General features: G+C 42.7%; 2 protein-coding genes across 3 annotated transcripts in view; one reads left to right on the forward strand and one right to left on the reverse strand.

Moving 5' to 3' along the window:
* The window catches only part of ST7L (suppression of tumorigenicity 7 like), a 424,041-nt gene that overhangs the window by 393,436 nt on the left and 8,378 nt on the right, over positions 1 to 22,227 (forward strand). The gene's annotated exons all lie outside the window — the stretch shown is intronic.
* WNT2B (Wnt family member 2B) overlaps positions 1 to 22,227 on the reverse strand; it is a 194,619-nt gene that overhangs the window by 58,177 nt on the left and 114,215 nt on the right. For both annotated transcript variants that reach the window (XM_068269738.1, XM_068269739.1), the window contains exon 2: positions 21,707 to 21,927. In XM_068269738.1, the coding sequence (XP_068125839.1) occupies positions 21,707 to 21,927 (221 nt within the window). The remainder of the gene's footprint in view (positions 1 to 21,706; positions 21,928 to 22,227) is intronic.

The following is a 22,227-nucleotide window of genomic DNA, read 5'->3' on the forward strand; positions in this document are numbered from 1 at the left end:
GGCCGAACAAGGAGAGCGCTGATCAGAAATGCAGTCAAGAGGCCCATGGTGACTCTGGATGAGCTGCCGAGATCTACAGCTCAGGTGGGGGAATCTGTCCATAGGACAACTATTAGTCGTGCACTGCACAAAGTTGGCCTTTATGGAAGAGTGGCAAGAAGAAAGCCATTGTTAACAGAAAAGCATAAGAAGTCCCATTTGCAGTTTGCCACCAGCCATGTGGGGGACACAGCAAACATGTGGAAGAAGGTGCTCTGGTCAGATGATACCAAAATGGAACTTTTTGGCCAAAATGCAAAACGCTATGTGTCGCGGAAAACTAACACTGCACATCACTCTGAACACACCATCCCCACTGTCAAATATGGTGGTGGCAGCATCATGCTCTGGAGGTTCTTCTCTTCAGCAGGGACAGGGAAGCTGGTCAGAGTTGATGGGAAGATGGATGGAGCCAAATACAGGGCAATCTTAAAAGAAAACCTCTTGGAGTCTGCAAAAGACTTGAGACTGGGGCGGAGGTTCAACTTTCAGCAGGACAACGACCCTAAACATAAAGCCAGGGCAACAATGGAATGGTTTAAAACAAAACATATCCATGTGTTAGAGTGGTCCAGTCAAAGTCCAGATCTAAATCCAATCCAGAATCTGTGTCAAGATCTGAAAACTGCTGTTCACAAACGCTGTCCATCTAATCCGACAGTCTCTAGATGTGCAAAGCTGGTAGAGTCAAGTGGCTGGTAAACAAGTGGCTGGAAAGTGTAATGGTTAAGGGCTCTGCCTCTGACATGGGAGACCAGGGTTCAGATCTTGGCTCTGCCTGTTCAGCAAGCCAGCACCTATTCAGTAGGAGACCTTGGGCAAGTCTCCCTAACACTGCTACTGCCTATAGAGCACGTCCTAGTGGCTGCAGCTCTGGCGCTTTGAGTCCGCCAGGAGAAAAGCGCTATATAAGTGTTTGTCTTTGTCTTTTTAGAAACATACCTTAAAAGACTGGCAGCTGTAATTGGAGAAAAAGGTGGTTCTACAAAGTATTGACTCAGGGGGCTGAATAATTACGCACACCCCACTTTTCATTTTTTTTTTTTTTTTTTTAATGTTTGGAATCATGTATGATTTTTGTTCCACTTCTCACATGTACACCACTTTGTATTGGTCTTTCACGTGGAATTCCAATAAAATTGATTGATGTTTGTGGCAGTAATACTATGACAAAATGTGGAGAACTTCAAGGGGGCCGAAAACCACTGTATTTTATAAAAAATAACCTTCCAGCACATTTACAAGCAAAATAATCACTCAAAAAAAGTTATTCCTGATTAACTTCATTTCAATATTGCTTTTCTTACCTTAATTATATTATAGTCAGATAAGTAATGTAGATAAGGTGAAAACAGGTAAAAAAGCTTTGTGAATCATGCTACATTAAGGAGTTTACATGTTATTTGATCTTTCTTTCTTCCCTCTGTTTCTACTCCTGGCCTAAGTTTTGCTATATTTCAAAAGCTGCATCATTTGATTGTTACGTTAATAAATCAACATCTTTTCTGTCTTTTAATTGCTCATGCTTTGCACTTGTTACTTCCTTAAGTGATATTAGCATGTTTAATGTATTTGTTTTGGAAGGAATTTCACTTATTTCTCTGCAGGGGCATTGCTAGCCCCAAAGATCAGTGGCACGTGCCCCGGATCTATCCTGGGGTGCCCTGAATGTCTCCCAGGCAGGCTCAGCTGTGGTGCCTCACTGGCAGGCATGCTGGGAGCTGTGGTGCATCAATCAGGGGTATACTGAGTGCTGTGGTGCCTCTATGTGGGCATACTGGGCGCAGTGATGCCTTTATGGAGGCATGCAGGGAGCTGTGGTTCTTCTATAGGGTCATGCTGGGAGGCCCATGGCAGCATGAGAAGGGGTCCACATAGGGGAACTGCCAGACAACCTGGAGCCAGGCCAGCCCACCCAGCAGAAAGCCTATACTGCCAGCACAGAAGACAGTTAATTCTGCCTAGTTATGCTGCATTTTTTGGGGGGGGTTGTATTATGGTAGAGGGGGGCTTCAGCCAACATTTTGCTTGGCAGGCCTACCTAGACCGCTGTTAAGTTCATGTAAATTTGGCTCCACCCATGACCACACCCACATTCCAGTGTGTGGTCACACCTATTTTCCAGCTGGAGTGCACAAAAGTGCCTTGGATCTCCTAGGATCCTAGCAATGCCCCTGTTTCTCTGCATACTCATAGTTCATTGCCGCGACCCATGTTTCATACAGCTACAGAGGAAATGAGAGGAGTTCCCTTGTGCTTTATATGTTTTTGTGTTAAGTTAGGATAATTATGCTAAGTATTCTTGATTCAGCATTATAAATGTGTAGGCTGCAGCACAGAAAAGGATTTGCACTTAGAGTGCAAAACTGGAGATGCGCCATTTTATGTAAAATACACCTAGGTTTCAAGATCTATCTTCATTTGAGGAATTCTGTGTGGCTACTTTTATTTTTATAGTTGAAAAGGAAACCTATACAAAAAAGATTAATTTTAGCCAAAAAAGAAACTAAAAGAGGCAAAAAAAAGTAGTTTACTATTGATAGTAGATAAAATTGATAAGAGTTTTCCCCAAACTGTTCAGGTTTGCTTTAACCTCTTGAGCCCCAGAGGTTTATACCCACCTAGTGACCAGGCCATTTTTTACAATTTGGCACTTCACAACTTTAACGGTTTATTACTCGGTCATACAACTTAGCACCCAAAAAAATGTACCTCTTTTTCTTCTCACAAATAGAGCGTTCTTTTGCTGGCTTTTGATTGCTGCTGCTATTTTTAGTTTTTCTTATTGTAATTAAAAAAGACTGAAATTAAAAGAAAATAAAAAACCCCATACAGATAAGTTAATTGGCTTCCCCCTAAATTGGCCCTAGACTGTGATACAAAACACTACACTATACATACATAGACATATGGCTATGGCAGGGATTAGATTGTGAGCCCCTCCGAGGGACAGTTAAGTGACAAGACACTCTGTACAGCGTTACATGCGTAAGATGTCCGCATTATATAAATACTTTGAATGCTGATTACAAAAATAAACAGCCTGCCAGTGCCGATCACTGGCTGTGAGCACGACCTCCCATCAGATTTTGTTCCTTCCGAGATGATGCATATATGTGTCGCTGAGGAACAAGAGACCCACTGTCCCACCGTCATTCAGCGTTAGGCGACCGGGAAGCGGTTAAAATACATCTAACTAGGAGCAGCTATTCTTAACATTCTCCAAACCCTTTAGTCACTAGGGATACCGAACCTAGCGCATCCCTAGATCCAATATTGCCTGTCTAGATGGTCTTTTACTGTTTCCTACTCCAACACTAAGTCCTCTTCACGCCCGCTGTCTGTCGGTGTACCACAAGTCCTTGGACCTCTTCTCTTCCCTTCTCCATTTACATTCATGGCCTGAGACATTTAACAAGCCCTTTTTTGTTTTCAATGCCAACTGTATGCTGATGACACCCAAATCTATTTCTTAGCCCCTGACCTCTCTATACTATTATCTTGAGACCCTGACTATTGTTTCTACATTCATGGCATCCTGTTTCCTCAGACTTAATGTGAGTAGAACAGAGAATGCAATGTTTCCTCTGTCTCTCTCCGCTCCCCCACCCACAGTTACTATTAATGTAGAAAACACCCCACTAACCTTAATTCTTAAAGCTTACTGTCTGGGGGTAACTCTGGACTCCGCATTCTCATTTAAAACGCATTATCAGATCACGGTGGCAAGTATCTTACCTACTACCATCTCAAAACATTTTCAGAATTTGTCCTTTACTTTCATTGGAGGCTACTAAAATAGTTTTACATGCTCTAATAATATCCCGTCTTGACTACGTAACACCTTACTCTGTGGTCTTTTAAAAAAACATACTGACATCTGCCCAGTCCCTGCTGAACTCTGATGCCCATATCATCTACCGCTCCTCCTGCTTCCCTGAGGCAGCCCCTCTCTGTCAATCTCTTAATTGGCTGCATATTATCTGAAGGATTCAGTTTAAACTCCTAACCTTTGTGAGGCCAAGTAGATCTTCCACATTCCTTCAGTCACAATTTCCCAATCTCTTCCGCAATCATTACTTTATTGATCCAGGGCTGCTAGCATCTGTGACTGAGGGAATAGGAGGGGCACGTGGCCATGGGCACCCATACCTGCACATAACCAGAGTATGCGCACTCCCGCCTAGAGGGACAATGGGGATGCTATGCGATTGGCTGCACTATCAAGACCAAGTAGCTGTCAACTCCAGCCGATTTTCGGAAGAGCCGTTCACATTGTTGGATACAATAGGTAAGTTCCTTAGAACCCTATTATACAAAGCTTTAAATAAGCTGTCACATCCATACAATTACACATTAATCTCCAGATACCATCCCACCTGGAACCTACCTTTGCTCCTCCCATAAGACCCTTTGGTAACCTCCTCTCACTCCTGCATCCAGGACTTCTCAACTGCACAATCTCTCCTTTAAAAAATATCATCTACAGCCTGGTGGACACACCATGCCTCAAGTCTGGAAACCTTCCAACATACTCTCAAAACAAACCTGTTCAGACAGGATTATAAATTGCTATACGTAGCATTGGAAGCTCACTGCATCATTCACCTGTGTCTGCAGCCCACTACCCTCTAAATTGTAAGTTTGCAAGAGCAGGGACCTCCTCCTAGTGTTTCTTATTCTGCTGTTATTTATTATATTAACATGTACCCATATTAGTGATATCTCAAACCATACATCAACTATGTATGTATTTTTGCTTGTATTCAACTTCAGCCTAAACAAACATACTGTCATTAAGTTACATTAGACATGTTAATTAAAATAGATAGGTAATATAATCTCTTACCCACCCTGTTTTAAAAGAACAGACAAATGTTTGTGATTTCATAGGGGCCACCATCTTTTTCATGGGGGCAGCCATCTTTTTGGTTGAAAGGAGGTGACAGGGAGCATTAGACACAGTTCCAACTGTCCTGTGTCCTCCTGATCACCCCTCCCAGCTGCACGCTCTAGGCTTGAAATCTCACATTAAAAATGAAAAAAAAAATTTGTGCCAAAACAGCAGAAAGAGAACAACATCACAAATCCCATCATGCTTTGCACAGCATCGGGGAAAATGCCTGGGCAGTTTACTTCTGTCCAGCTAAAAATTAGGCTTGGGTAAGAAAAACAATGTTCTGATGCTGTGAAACTGTTAAAGAAACACCAAGCTTTTTCAGTGCTGCTGAGTAGATCTTTAGTTTGGAGGCTCACTTTAAGGCTTTATTATTGTTTGTTATTTATATAGCGCTAACATCTTCCGTAGAGTTGTACATAGCACAAAACAAAATAATGGGAACAAATATACATAAGAAATACAAGATAATGTACAGTCATGACATTGAATAGTAGAAATACAAATACATTCGTAGTTGATGTGTAGTTGGTACAGGTGCATATGTTAAAATTACAGCAGTATGAAAAACACTAGGAGGAGGTCCCTGCCCTTGCGAGCTTACAATCTAGAGCCATGTACTTTAAAACCACATCAATTGGTTACAAGCTTTATAATTAAGGCTGTATGCAGCTAACTACACTTTATCATAAAATCCCTGTATCTGATCACATCTATACACTTCTGCAAGTATGGACAGGACTATGGAACTAATATCAGAATCATTATGGTTACTGGCGCTTATTTCTTTAAAGAGATTTAGAATTTTAGATAATATGGAACTAGGCAGAAATATGGGTAGAGATCTGATTTCAGAAAACAACGTAGTTTTGGCATCTAAATTCAACTAGACCACATCTATAGACTATACTAAGCATACTAAGCAGGAGTGTTTATATAACAGCACTAGTGGCATTCAGACGAAGAGAATGAAGACAAGGTTTAGAAATGGAGATAGGTAATGGAAACATCTACACTATGGTAGAAATCTAAACCTTATAATTGAGATAAGGGAACATTTACACTAGGAGTCCACACTACGCTAATACAAAATTTTCCCCTGTGAGTAAAAGTAATGTATCATTTGTGGTGGCTGGATAGTGTAATGGTTAAGGGCTTCGCCTCTGACACAGGAGACCAGGGTTCGAATCTCGGCTCTGCCTGTTCAGTAAGCCAGCACCTATTCAGTAAGGAGTTCTTTGGGTGAGACTCCCTAACACTGCTACTGCCTACTGAGTGCGCTGTAGTGGCTGCCTCGCAAGCACTTTGAGTCTGACAGGAGAAAAGCGATATTGTAAAGAATAGCGGAGATGCAGCCGCATGGGCAAGCGGCATGGCGGCCATCTCCGCGTTCCAGCCGGCGGCTTCTGCTGCGCAGCTACATGCTGCTGGTTCGCCTGGTCCTTCTAGTGCACACAGATTAAGAGCTACGCGCGCGCCAGGCGACAGGACCTTTATGCAAGTAGAAGGGGAGTCAGCTGATCAAGCCAATCAGCTGACTCCAGCTATTCTCCGGATTGGCTGAGTGACTGGGGCGGCGCTGTGGAGCGCCCTCGGTATTTATACGACTTGCCTGTCAGTTGCAAGTTGTCTGCTGTTGCGAATGCTTACGTGTGAGCACTCAAACCCTAGTCAGATCTTACAGTGTGTTAGAACCAGCCGGGGCTGGGAATTCACACTTAGTCAGATTCTGTTGATAGCTTTAAGTACTATTATTGCAAGACTTGTGTACCATTCTTTAGTCTAGTTCCCAGCTGTTGAAACCAAGGACTTCACACCTAGACTAGGATATTGCTATATTACTACTGTTTATCTTTTATGATCTCTTGCTCTCCTGACTACTCTCTTGCTTACTGATTCGGTACTTCTGCATATCTGATTACTGTTGCCGACTCTGCCTGTACCTAGATACCGAATCTTCCGCCTCTGTACTGTATCTGTCTGTTCGTTGCTGACCTTGCTTGTCTGACCTTTCTATCCTCACTAGTGGGTCTTCCCACTAGTGAGGGAAATCTTAAGGGCTGCCACCTAACCCTTAGGTGATCAGCCTTGCTGTACTGTCTGTGACACTTGTTCCTCAGGTGTCTGTTAGCTGCAAATAGTGTCTGTTGATCACCTGCTCCTCAGGAGATCATCTTGCAGCACAGTCAGTGGTCCCTGCTCCTCAGGGGTCCACTGGCTGCAGTACAGTCTTATTCCCTGCGCCTCAGGGAATCCTTGGCTGTAGTACAGTCTTAATCACCTCATTCCACCTGTGACCTTACTTGCAGCACAGTCAGTGGTCCCTGCTCCTCAGGTGTCCACTGGCTGCAGTACTATCTGAATTCCCTGCTCCTCAGGGAATTCTTAGCTGCAGTATAGTCTGTATTCCCTGCTCCTCAGGGGATCCTAGGCTATTGCTTAGTCTTGATCACCTTCCCTTCAGGTGATCATACTCTCTAACACCGTCAGTGGTCCCTGCTTCTCAGGCGTCCACTGGCTGCAGTGCAGTCTGAATCCCCTGCCCCTCAGGGGATCCTTGGCTGCAATATTGTCTGTATCTCCCTCTCCTCGGGAGATAACTTCTCTTATTACTGTTGCACCAAACACAATACCACATTAGGTGTCCTGTGTCCAGCTATACTCGTATTATTGGTGATTCTGCAGATCACCACATAATAGCGTCTGTATTATTGATGATACTGCAGATCACCAATAATCAGAAAAATCTGTGTTGCTGACACCAATCGTTACAGATATACAAAAAAAGGAATTATTATTATTATCTTTGCGCTGTAAATACAGGGCTCACACACAAATGTTCTACTGAAAGAACAGTTGTCTTCTGGTCATCGCGATAATACAGATGGATGCTATTTGTTAGTGCTTAATGTATTTTATTAATTTGTAAATATGTGATGATCATACTCTGTATTTCTCCCTGGGATATAATGCAGTACAGCTGTGGAGCATCTTTGTATCATCTCCCGGGGAGATTCACTGAACTGATTGGCTTTTATCTTCTACCAGTGAACATCTTCAGGAATCACACATCTCAACGGTCCATAAATCCAAGAGCTTGGAAAAGAAAAAAAATATTCCCAAGCCGATCATAGATGCAATATCTGGTATTTAATGGCACTTTAATTTACAGATATATTTCTGAGTTGCGAAATTACCATTAAGGAGATGGTGCCTAAAGTATAGGATGAACCTCTTAAGGGTCCCCATGAAGCTATGTATTTCTGAAGACAATTAAAATTCCATTACACCACATAGGGCAGCATAAGATAATTTCAAACACCACTTCCACATAAACCACAGGGGAGAGACTGTTGGTATGCCTAAACTGAAAAATTCCCCTTATTCATCCATTTGCTTTTCCATTACACCATAAAGTCAAGCTGTTTTTGCCATGGGGTGGAACAGAGCTAAGATCTCACATGGGGAGACTAACACAGGCAATCATTTGCAATTTTTCATTTTAGTTACTTGCAAAAAAACATTTGGAATAGTCATTGCGATATTTATAGTGAGACTCCACACAAAAATTGGTTGATTTACTAAGGAATCTGGACTGGACACACACATGCACACACAAACATGCATACACATGCCAGGGGGCAAAGCAGGTAATTGGGGCACAATTTGTGGCCTGGAAAAGTGGGCACTGGCATAGGCTACAGCCAATAATTTGGGTGCCAGAGACACCCCAATTGTTCTGTCGATCGGCAATGCATGCCAGGAGATGTAGACCATGACTGCGAGCACAGAGACTACATGTCCCTGCAAGCATTTCGGCATGTGCACCCTCAAAACACTCCCGGGAACCTAAAAACTGTGGTTGCCATGACAAGCTCGAGGAGAAGATGGTGCATATCAAACGGATGGGAGGACCGGAGAGGCAGCACCCCATAGGTAAGTAATGATGCTGCCCCAACCTACTTATTGATATATAGGGTTTAATGGGGTTAAGGCCTTGTTTCCATCTGTTCACTTCTGTCAGCTTTTTATCAGCACTTCAATGTTACAGATTGATACATGTTGCTGAAAAGCGGACAGAAGCTGATAGAAGCGCACAGATGGAAACAAGGCCTTAGAATAAAAAAAAAAAAGATAAAAACAGAAATGGGCCTTATTTGTATATCCTTAAAAAATTGTTCATGCTCTTATTAAGCTTCTTACGGAATCCAATGTATGCACAGGGGAGGTGTCTGGAATGTAGGTAGTGGCCCATTTTAGAAACCCTGTAAGTTGTAATCTATAGACTAATCCATTTTTAAAAGTTATCCTGTATTACCAAATCCTTTGGCATTTATAGGTCTGAAAAGGTGGCTAATTAAGATATTTGATGAGATGATACATACCTGGGACCTTCAAACTGCTTGGATCTATTGATTGAGGATTTGGAAGACCTGAAGTTGCAACAGTTAAAAGCTGTGCTCTATAACCATGGCTTTCTCCAATCCTGTGTCCAAAACTAAAAGTTTACTAGCCAGAACTCAGGCTTCAATTTGAGACATATTGTACAAAAAGAAAGTGGTATGTGAGGAAAACTAAACACTCTGGCACCTGCAATAAAATAGTGGCTTAGAAGGCACACAGAGGCCAGAAAATAAGAATCCAACTCCTCAGGCTATTTATTTAACACTGTAGTCACATAGATAATGCTAAAAACAGTAAAAAATCATAAAGTTTGCAGACTAGGACCCCTGCAGCTGCCTGCTGGTATGGTAATACAGGCCTAGAATGCACTCTACTTAGGTGCATGCTTTAGTAAGGTTAATTTGCACTTACAAGTTGACTAGGATGTTCTGTGTCTACAGTTCAAGTTGTAATAATCTCTCCTGATGGCAGATATATGATTGTTATTGTAATTCGTTATACATCATTTAAAGTTGGTAAATTGTTAAGTTTCTCTCATTGCTGAAGATACGACAACATCGCATGTAATTTCTTGCTCATGTGAAAATCCAATAAAAACTATTTACAAAAAAAAATCTATAGAAATGGGCTGAGCTCCAAAAAGGGTTATTAATGGAACATACATAACCATAAAAATCATAAAAAATGCAAAAAGCACAGACAAAAGTGTGGAAGAGGATCGTGTGTCTTTTATGTAATAAAGTTGTGTGGCCTAACAAGCCAGTGACATTGTTAGAGGTACATAAATCTGTAATCTAATGCTCTTATTTTGTATTTTATTAAGTAGCTCTTCTTATGAGCGGCCTATGGTCATTCAACATGTATTTTTTGTAAATAGCAATATAACAAATAAAAAAGAGAAGCTTTTTTTTACAAATCATGTGGCAAACAGGAGGTCAGTAGCCATACATAGACAACGGATCACTCTGTAAATGTTATGTTAAAAGTAAACAGAACATTTCAGATATGAAAAGTACAAATTCACGGCTTAGTTGTAGTTGCTTTTTTCTCTCTCGGTTTACAAGAAGTAAAAGTTTTTCATTTGTGTTTTTTTCCTTCTGGAAAAGATCTCTGCACTTCTTTAGAGTTTAGGATTCCAACATATTTTCTTAAAGGCAGTTCCCCCACCATACAAATACCTGATGCTCTTCCCAAGTCTCTGTCCAAATATTTACGTATCCAATTACTGTTTATATATTCCACTGTTGGCCTGAGACTTCAACTTACACTACGTTTCTGCACTGTATGAAGCATGGAATGGCCACTTGATTCATTTATGTTACAAGCAAATGAATAACAGAATAAGGAGAGCATAGCAGAAGAGCAGGTTACAACAGGCACATGTGTTTACAGGAAACAGACCACTCTCTACTGACAGCCTCAATCTTTCTTTGCAAAGGTGTCTGCTACAACTCCATAACTGATGCTTCATTAAAAAGCAGCAATCCACGATATGCAACATTGTTACCTACCAGGTATTTCAAACTCCAAGAAGGCCGGTGATAATAAACCAAGTATAATGCTTCAAAACAACACATTTATTTTATATTTAACTGATTTAATGTATTCAATTTTTGTTAATTAAAATGTATCTACAAAAAGGACACACAATCATGTTTGTATTACTGAGCTGCAAAACTACGGAAGTGTGTGTGGTTTTACCACTGGTGTGAGTCTCATTCAGTTTGAAGTTTAAAATGAGTCAAAACTAGCAAAAAATTAACAAAATTGTTAATGCTAACTTTAGTTTGTACTATAATGCCTTAAAGAGAAACCATGACCAAGAATCGAACTTCATCCCAATCAGTAGCTTATACTCCCTTTTACATGAGAAATCTATTCCTTTTCACAAACGGATCATCAGGGGGCTCTGTATGGCTGATACTGTGGTGAAACCCCTCCCACAGGTGAGGACCATGGTCCTGGCAGTTTCCTGTATGTAAACCTCGTTGCATTGTGGGAAATAGCTGTTTACAACTGCCAAAAATGCTACTTCCATGACATCACCTGCCACCAGTAAAAATGTCACCACGTGATAAATGTCAGAATGTAAATCAGGGAGAAGAAAGCTTTTACAACGAGCAAACACTGACTAAATCATTTATACAGAATTATTGTAAAAATGAAGCACTTTTTTTTAATTACATTATTTTCACTGGAGTTACTCTTTAACTCATGTAACTATGTTGCTCTATTCAAATGGACTCTAGCATAGCTGCTACATGCAAAGCAAATTAATCTATGTAGAGGTTTAATTAACCCACTGAGGAGGTCAGCAGGTCACCCAATCTTGCTGACTGTACCTACAGTACATTAATGTAAAACATTACCCACACTCAATGTCTGAACTGGTCATAAGAGTCCAAAAATTTGGTGTTTGTCAACATCCATGTTTGAGACATTTTTATGGTTCTCCCGGTGATCCATTTATAAAATTAGTCGCTAGCTTAATGCCAGAAAAATAGCACTGTTTTTGCAGCTCTCCGCATTTAGAAATGGTGAGCATTTTTATGTTTGCCACTTATCTTTGAATCTTTAACATAGAAGTTTGCTCTGCTTGCCTGATGTGCAGTTCAGCTGTAGAACTGCTGGGGTACAAGCACCATCTCCCTGCTATTTAATGCAACCAAATAGCAGCTATGTAACCAAACCTACTATTGCTTTATGCTGTTTTGAGGAGTCTTCAAATGAACTATGTTGCTGTGCATTAAATGGAGGAACAAAACTCATACCTATGTGCTATATTGACAAATCCTCATATAGCTCTTTTGCTCTAAATCTGCATAATATTATAGATATACACTTTTTTGAACTTTCATTTTTTAAGCTGCAGCTGCTTTGGGAACTGTTTATTACTGAGGCTTGGACAATTGTTTTTCTATATCTACCTGTAATTACAGGGTGGATGGACTCTGGCAATATTGTTGAGCTATTATTATTAGCTCCTAACTGATATTTATAGTGCTAACAGGATTATATCACAGGAATATATTTGACAAAAGTTTTCGGGCTATTTTAATGCATGGATTCCCCCCCTCCTGTTTTATTCTATGAATATTTACCTGTTGATCATATTGGTCGTATCCAGTTATCCTCTGTAAATGGTTATAATACTTGAAATTAATTGTTATAAATTGGATTACCTCCCTTTGTGATGGCTGGGTGCTCCCAATATGACTCCTAATACATTAATTGATTGTTCTTTGAGGGGGTCATTATACTGTATGTGTGTATATTGTTCAAAGTGAGAAGCTGTGCTCTGCTCTTGTAATTTTTCTGTGGTTTTCTGACAACCACCACTATATTCAACTATATGGTCTCTGACCACACTGAGACTATTCTTCAAATTGTAGGTGTTGGTATATGATTATGCAAATAAATTGTGCAGTTTCTTGGTCAGCATATACTGGTTTGTTTCCCTTTTTTTTCTTTTGTTATATGCTGTTTTACCAGTGCTGGTCCTGCACTATACCCACCAAAATTGAATACACTTTCCTACTATATATGTTTCCATGTAACCAAACCTGTGTTACAAATCTGTGCCAGTGGATGACACACGGTGTAGTTATTGTGCAGCAGGAAAACGCCTCGTGTAACATCTAGCAGCAGCTGTTGCCCACTCAGACATACATGCAACTGAATGGAGCCATCAAATGCCATCATTAACGTGACTGCATTGGTTGAGTAACAAAATCAGACTGCCCTTTATAATTAATTAATCTTTATAAATAAGTTAATCATTAAGGTGCAGTCTTTCTAAATTGGAGAACACAAAAGTTTTAAATAGATCCCTGTGAGGTGAAAAAAAAAAGAAGCACTTTTTTTTGCAGCCCTGGCTATCAAATTGGAAGACATTGGCATCAATTCACATAAGGAGTGTTAGTAAATAATAAAAGGTCGGTATTTGAAAAAAAATGTGCAATTCACCATTGTGCGAGGATAGTTAGGAGTGTTCGGTAGCAGGTGGGAATGGAACGATATGGATGCGGAAACTGAGCGGAAAAAGTTTGGTAGTTATGCGGTGTTAATGATTTGCATGTGATACTTTGCCGCTCTAGAAGCTGGAAAATAAAGGATTGTGGGTAGTAGGAGGATGTTATTACCAGCATGTGACCTCAGAGGGCTTATCTCCCTCTTTTCTGACCCCCTCCTTCCATTACAAATCCCTCCGTCCGTTCTGATCCTTTCTGCGCTCCCTCCCGATGAAAAATGTATCCAATTACCTCCTTCATTTATTGTGTGTGTGTGTGTGAATGGAGGAGGCATATTGCTTGATTTTGTAGGGGGGGGGGGGGGGTGGATGGAATGGAGGAGGCTTAATATTGTAAATGGGCTGATCTCTGCTGCCTCAAATATGTACAGTATACGCTGTTACTGTGTGCTGCTAGTAAACTAGCTGCAGAGTGAGCTGCAACAGCTGTGTGAAAAACCACATATCACCAGGTACATTAAGGAGATAAATAGATCTAAAATACTGTACGATCACACCCCCTTTTTTCACTGGTGAATTGTGATTTTGAGAAAAATAACAAATAACTACCACCTATTTATCGCACATTTATCGCGCGAATATCGCACAAATTTCGACCTGTCTGTATTTCAGCCTATATTTCTGGAGAATTGCTATTTTGAGTTATCACATGAGGTAAATTACCGAACATGGGATAAATAGATCGGTAACCTCTGGTGAACTGACGCCAATGTGCACTAGTAAAACAATGTTATGCAGAAGATAGAAGAGATGAGATGCAGTGGGGGAAAGTTCAGAATTGGTTTAAGGTATTTGTCATGGTAATAGCTTAATCAGCATTTACTAGAACGCTTGTAAGACGTAGTTCAAAGAGTCATCAAAATGGATTTTTTACATATGCTTTAGTCCATTATGAGCTACAGTGTATCTAAACCACACTACAATTTTTTTTTCAGCCCCATCACATCCACCTTTAACTTAAAATTGGTCCCCCCTCCCCCAATCCCCTTATACTCACAGGAACCTCCCCAAAGTCCTAGAAATAAAGTCCCTGTAAGCTTTTTCTGGAGAATTGCCACACAAATGCAGCTGCCCAGCCTTCCACAGTGACATGTGGGAAGCATCATAGTGAATTTGCTGTTCACACACTCCCTTTGCTGCTGATTGTAGGAAAGGAGTAGCTATCACAGCCACAAATATCCTCCCCTCTAATATAGTGTAGTGGGGGAGTCTCCGCACCTTGCAGGGAAAAAAATATAGGAGACAAATACGGGAGCCCAATAGTGTAGTATATTAGTATGCAATTGAAAAAAGGAATATCAATAAATTACTACTCACAAAAGGAGGTTGCAAGGGCAACCAACCGTAGGAAGCAGGTGGAGACCATAAACCCGACTCCACTCGGGGTAGTCCCAGCCGGGACCTGGATGTGGTCGCTCTCCTTGAAAAAGTAGGGACAGGCGTCCACTGTGGGGCACCCACAGGTGGTTTGTCACCACCCCTCAAACACAGGTTGGTGCATCCCCTCTAATATATTGGGGAAAGGGGTCTGCTGGATGCAGAAATGCAATGCAGCTGGGAACACAGCAATGCGGCTGCTCTTGAGATGGCATGTTAGGAAGAAGGGGAGTTTGCAGAGCATTGATCAGATTCAGAGCAGCTGAAGTCCATCTGGATGCCATGTAACCCCAAACTTGTCTTTGAGGGAAAAAAAAAGCTTAAATACTAGTACTGCTATTCATTGTCACCAGTCTTGTGCTGTATGAATTATATACTCGGCTACTAGTCATGAGTACAAACACAGATAGCAGATGCTCCAGCACTGCTCCAGATTATTAAGCAAACACAACCTTAAAAAATAGAAAAAGACTGAACATATTGTAATACGGCAATCCTATTGGGCCACCACCACATGTGCACATATGACCCAACACTGAGTAGCCAATGAGTAGATCACTACACTCTAGGCCCCATAGATGGGGTTTTTCCTCCATCCCAATCACATCCAGGTTCCAGAGATCCGTAAGCTTTTGCATAGCATAGCACTGGAGTTTGCAGAGCATTGATCAGATTCAGAGCAGCTGAAGTCCATCTGGATGCCATGTAACCCCAAACTTGTCTTTGAGGGAAAAAAAAAGCTTAAATACTAGTACTGCTATTCATTGTCACCAGTCTTGTGCTGTATGAATTATATACTCGGCTACTAGTCATGAGTACAAACACAGATAGCAGATGCTCCAGCACTGCTCCAGATTATTAAGCAAACACAACCTTAAAAAATAGAAAAAGACTGAACATATTGTAATACGGCAATCCTATTGGGCCACCACCACATGTGCACATATGACCCAACACTGAGTAGCCAATGAGTAGATCACTACACTCTAGGCCCCATAGATGGGGTTTTTCCTCCATCCCAATCACATCCAGGTTCCAGAGATCCGTAAGCTTTTGCATAGCATAGCACTGTCAACTCAAAGCCTCCTTCACAAGCACCATTCCTGTGAGTGCACCCTTACACAAGTGGCCATTGACAGATCACTACAATCTCAGCTAGATTAATGGGATCTCCCTTCCATTATTCCGCCTCCCAGAGCCAGCTTTATTGCAATACTTCCAAGCAAAGGCATATTTTAAGAAGCGTGAACAAAAATATGACAGTGACACCAGTATGTGTAATTCCTAATACAATAACTTGGTTAAAATGGATACAAAATAGCAGGGGCGTCGCTAGCCCTATTTTGGGGGGGCAAGAGCCCCCAATCTGTCCTGGGGTGCCACGGATCTCTTCCCCAGGGGTGCCCACATGGCCGCACCTGGGCGGGTGCATTGCACCCAGGCGCCGCCCGGCCGCCGCTCACCCCCTCTGTCCACGACTCCCTCCAGCCGCCGCCGCGTCACTCAGACCTCGATCAGGCGGCGACCAATCGTGCGGGCGCTAGGACCCAGCGCCCGCACTGATATGCGGAAGTGATATCACTTACGCATTTAGAGCGGGTGCGTCCGGCGCCCGCTCGTATTGGTTGGGTCGCCGCTGATCCTGAGGTCTGCGAGTGCGAGGTAAGGGGGGAGCGGCGGCGGCGGGGGCTCCCTGTCACTCACTCACTACCTAAAGGGGCTCCCTGTCACTCACTCACTACCTAAAGGGGCTCCTTGTCGCTCACTCACTACCTAAAGGACCTCCCTGTCACTCACTCACTACCTAAAGGGCCTCCCTGTCACTCACTCACTACCTAAAGGGCCTCCCTGTCAGTCACTCACTACCTAAAGGGCCTCCCTGTCACTCACTCACTACCTAAAGGGGCTCCCTGGCACTCACTACCTAAAGGGGCTTCCTGGCACTCACTCACTGCCTAAAGGTGCTCCCTGTCACTCACTCACTACCTAAAGGGGCTCCATGTCACTCACTCACTACCTAAAGGGCCTCCCACTCACTCACTCACTACCTAAAGGGCCTCCCTGTCACTCACTCACTACCTAAAGGGGCTCCCTGTCACTCACTCACTGCCTAAAGGGGCTCCCTGGCACTCACTCACTGCCTGAAGGGGCTCCCTGGCACTCACTGCCTAAAGGGGCTCCCTGGCACTCACTCACTACCTAAAGGGGCTCCCTGTCACTCACTCACTACCTAAAGGGGCTCCCTGGCACTCACTCATTGCCTAAAGGGGCTCCCTGGCACTCACTGCCTAAAGGGGCTCCCTGGCACTCACTCACTACCTAAAGGGGCTCCCTGTCACTCACTCACTACCTAAAGGGGCTCCCTGGCACTCACTCACTACCTAAAGGGCCTCCCTGTCGCTCACTCACTACCTAAAGGGGCTCCCTGGCACTCACTACCTAAAGGGGCTCCCTGGCACTCACTCACTGCCTAAAGGTGCTCCCTGTCACTCACTCACTACCTAAAGGGGCTCCCTGTCACTCACTCACTATCTAAAGGGCCTCCCTGTCACTCACTCACTACCTAAAGGGCCTCCCTGTCACTCACTCACTACCTAAAGGGGCTCCCTGTAAAGGGGCTCCCTGGCACTCACTCACTGCTTAAAGGGGCTCCCTGGCACTCACTCACTGCCTAAAGGGGCTCCCTGGCACTCACTCACTGCCTAAAGGGGCTCCCTGGCACTCACTCACTACCTAAAGGGGCTCCCTGGCACTCACTCACTACCTAAAGGGGCTCCCTGTCACTCACTCACTGCCTAAAGGGGCTCCCTGTCACTCACTACCTAAAGGGGCTCCCTGTCACTCACTCACTACCTAAAGGGGCTCCCTGTCACTCACTATCGGGGTCCCTGTCACTCACTACCTAACTGGAGGCGCCTGTCACTCACTAGCTAACCTGGGGGTCCCTGTCACTCACTACCTAACTTGGGGGGCTACCATATTAAGGGGGGCATTCTGCCTATTTATGTGAAATGCTGTCTATTTATGTGCCTCATGACTGCTGAATTTGTCTTGTTGGGAGCCTTATGATTTGTTGGGGACCTCATGATTGCTGAATTTGTCTTGTTGGGGGCCTCATGATTTGTTGGAGGCCTCATGATTGCTGAATTTGTCATGTTGGGGGCCTCACGATTGCTGAATTTGTCATGTCGGGGGCCTCACGATTGCTGAATTTGTCATGTCGGGGGCCTCACGATTGCTGAATTTGTCATGTCGGGGCCCACACGATTGCTGAATTTGTCTTGTCGGGGGCCTCATGATTGCTGAATTTGTCTTGTTGGGGGTCACATGATTGCTAACTGCGAGACTATGGGAAAAGCTGAATCCTTATCATATGAGACAATAGCATTCAACCTACTTTTTTTTTAGCTTTTTAAAACAGAAAATAAAACTGGGAGGTTCTAAAAAATTGAATACATTTTTCAGGAGTAGGATGGATGAAATTGTTTTATCTTCACAGTTTATTTTCAACTTGGATTTTCCATAATGTTCATGTATGAGTTAAAATGTTTGTACAGTATTTAGTTTAAATTGCTGTTGCCACTTTGCGATAGATAAGTGACTTTTGGGTTGCAGTTTGGGCACGCGGCCTCCAAAAGGTTCGCCACCACTGTCATTGTCATAATCTAATGTCCCACCATTGCTAGGTTCATGTAAATTTGTCTCCACCCGTTACCACACCTATATTCTGGTCCATGGCCCACCCATTTTTCGGTGCGGTGCGATAAGCACGCCGCACAACGTGATCCTCATATTTTTGGCACGCTAGCTGCAGTGTGCTGAATTCTGCTGCCTACAGTATGTACAGTATACGCTGTTCTCTAGTGTCTGCACTGTGTGCTGATTTACCTCCAGTGTGTACAGTGTAAGGTGTTACTCTGTGCCTTTACTGATTGTAAACCAGCTGTATTGTATGCTGATCCCTGCTACTTTCAGTATGTACAGTATTAGCTGTAAAGCCTGGTACACACATACAATTTTGATTAGCCAATTTTAGCTCTGTTTATAAAATTCATTGTCTGTTGGCCCACTTACTGCACGGGGGTGGTAAAATTGGGGGTCAGTGATTGACCAATCAAAATTGTATGTGTGTATACATCTTTGATCTATGCCTATACTGATTGTAAATTATCTAAATAAAGGACAGGGGGCTCCATCCAATATTTCGATGGGCAGACCCGTTATCTGTAGCTTACACCGCTGCTAAGTTCATGTACATTTGACCCCATCCATGGCCACGCCCACTCACCTCATGGCCAAGCCCATTTTTTGCCCTCCCCATCTGGTGCCCACATGTGCCCCCGATCTCCAAGGACCCTAGAAACGCCCCTGCAAAATAGATCATCAGGGTAAAAGTCTATAATGAAAGCTTTATTTTTTCCTAACTAAAAGAGGGGCATTGGAATTGGGTGATGAGTAGATCACTCCCATTTATTGTTCTTGCAGAACAGTGGATCCTTTCACAGAGACTTACCAGCAGTATGTCACTTTCTTCAAGTATTCTGTCCCTACATTTCAAGATTTGCACTAAATCTCTAAAGCATGTTACTATTTACTGTGCCTACACTATCAGCCTCTGTGTGCAGCACTAGTGCTAAAGAAAACAACTGTACAATGTAACTTGCAAAATGATAATAGATAAATATTTGTTGTAATTGTTAAGGAAACTAGTCAATGCAATGTTAATAGCCCTGATCATATGTGATAAAGGTCCCAAATCACTTCTCTAGGGCCTCAAATCTGAACTTGGAATACCATCTAAGAATTGCTTTTCATTGAATATTTACTGATATATCAAAGTCCCTGCAAGACTGCAGCTGTAATATGCAGCGCTGCCTCTGTTCTTTTAGGCCTGTGTCATTCAGATTCTGGCAACCTTCCAGGGAAACTGCTGGGGGAACTGGAAGTGATGCCCCCTACTCGGTCAATGTTAGTTTGACTATTAGAGATTCAACATATTTGACTGTTATAGATTTGTAAGGGAGGGTGACAGACCAGAGGCGTAGCTAAGGTTTTCAGCCCCCGGGGGCAAAGACAGTTTTTGCGCCCACACCTGGACAAAATGTGCGTGGCCACGCATCAGAATGTGGATGTGGTCATGGGTGAAGTCAAATGTACAAATGCTGTTTAGCATCACCAAATGTGCCCCCTTTCCCTATTCAGATAGCCAGATGTGCCACCCTTCAAATAGCCAAATGTGCCCCCCCTTTAGATAGCCAGATGTGCCTCACTTTTCCTGCTGCTGTTAACATTTCTACACTCCTCTGCAGAGGCAGGGAAGGAAGCAGGGGCACTTCAAGCAGCCAGTTAAACACCTCTCATGCATGTGGAGGTGCAGCGGCCGTGCTGAGCCCCCTTACAGTGCTGTGCCTGAGGACATGTGTCCCCCTTGCTCACTTATAGCTACCCCTCTGAGAACAGTGTAGGAGGAGATCACAGTGGGGGGAAGGAGGATGATAGAAGGTATAATTAGAAGACAAAATAGGAGTGAAGACCACAGGAAGGGGGGTTATTGGGAGGCTACTGTGGGAGCAGAGAAGGCCACTGGGCGAGGGATATTGAGACAGCTGGAGGAGGAGATGAGGCCACATGGTGGGGGTGGATAAAGATTAAGGAAACACATGGGGAAAAGAGAAGGCCACATGGGAGTGAAGTGGGTAAGTATCAGAAAAATCAGGAGGGGGCAAAGAGAGGCATGTAAATTGGGAGAATAAGAGACCACAAATAGGAGGTGGATATTTGTGGACAAATGGACGAAAATGGGAGACACGTGGGTAAAGGAGAGGGGGATTAATATCAGATAGTGACAACTGGGGTAGAAGATGAAATTATAATGAAGTATTTAATTATGGGAAGAGGACAACTATTTTAAAGTAGACAAAGATGGAGGTAAAACAAGGACAGGATGAAAACTATCAGGGGGAACAAATGTAGATACTGCAAGAGCACGGAATGGAGGAGATGAGCACATATCAAGGGATCGATGAAAAGACGTAGGAGGAGAACATTAGGGGAGACCAATAAAAAGAGAGAATGATGACATCTGGTCTAGTCAATGGGAGGAAACAAAGATCACCAGTGAGGAAGAAATGGTAGGGCAAGAAGAGAAGGAAACTAGGAGGGATATGAATGGGAGGAGAGGAGAAAAACAGGACTACGGAAGGAGATGAAAAGACAACAGGGAGAACTGGAGGATAAAAAGGAGACTTGGAATGAACAAGATAGGCCACAGGTAAATGGAATTAGGAGAAAAACACTGGGAAGGCAAGATGAGCTGTATGGAATCAGAAGGAGAGAGGAGGTACGCAGAACCAATAAGGATGGAGGAAAATTATGGCAGAGGAGCACGGGGGCAACAAAGAGGTTAATATGGTGGGGGCAAAGACAAACTGATGCCTCTTTGACTTGAGACTAGTTCTGTTGATTCTGCACACAGCCTGTAAGCATTTAGGAAAAGCCTGGTGATAATTTGGTTGACAGCTTATCTATTCGGATCAGCAGTACCCTTTTGTGCAAAATAATTTTTTTTTAAGAAGGTGAAATCATTTTTTTCCTGGCTACACCATGTACAATGCAGTTAACAGAAGTAAGAATTTTTCCAGGTATAAATATTGGATTTTGCAATAAATAAGTAGATTCAGAAAGAACTGTTCCAGTTGTTATAATGATGCATTTTAAGTCATGTATACAAATCAAAAACACTGTTTCACTACAAATCTCAGAACAGATATAGATAAAGAGACGTATTAATTCAATTGTTTATATTACATTAACTGTGACAAATAATAAAATGAGAAAACCAAAAAATGATTGGATCATATGAAATGATTCTAATGAAAATAACTGAGGGGCATTTCGTCATTTGCTAGAGTTTAATTTAGAGTGCTTGAATTTGTGTTGTTTTAGGCACAAGAACTTACTTCTTAGCATGACTCTCCCAAAGACTGTGTGGTCTCTGTCCAGGGTGCTGCAGTTCCATCGATGGTATCTAAACTGATGCTGGCACTCTCTGATCCATTCCTTGGCTCCCTCACCAATGGCTTGCATAATGTCAGGGTGCTTTTGACAGAGATATCTCTGCTTGTTCACCAGTCCTGGGATGTTATCACAAATTACCCGGGCTCCAAGTGCTCCAATGTACCTACCGAAGGCAACATATACATGTAATTATATTTTGATCAATCATTATATATCATAGCATATATAAAACATAATTTCCCCCCCCAAAAAAAACTCTGTGAGCCAACTTCAGTTCAGTTCAGCTCACTCTCATTCATCAATAGCTAGAACATAACATTATCATTATTATTAGAATTTCTTCATGTTTGTGTTTGAATATAAAGTTCACGCAGACTAGGTGAACAGGGGCATCTCTGCAGTGTTACTAATTTTAAAAACATCTTCTTGTCTTGCCGGTGGCTGTATGCACACAAAGGGGAAA

This window comes from Hyperolius riggenbachi, chromosome 2 (genome assembly GCF_040937935.1).
Source record: "Hyperolius riggenbachi isolate aHypRig1 chromosome 2, aHypRig1.pri, whole genome shotgun sequence".
NCBI lineage: Eukaryota > Metazoa > Chordata > Amphibia > Anura > Hyperoliidae > Hyperolius > Hyperolius riggenbachi.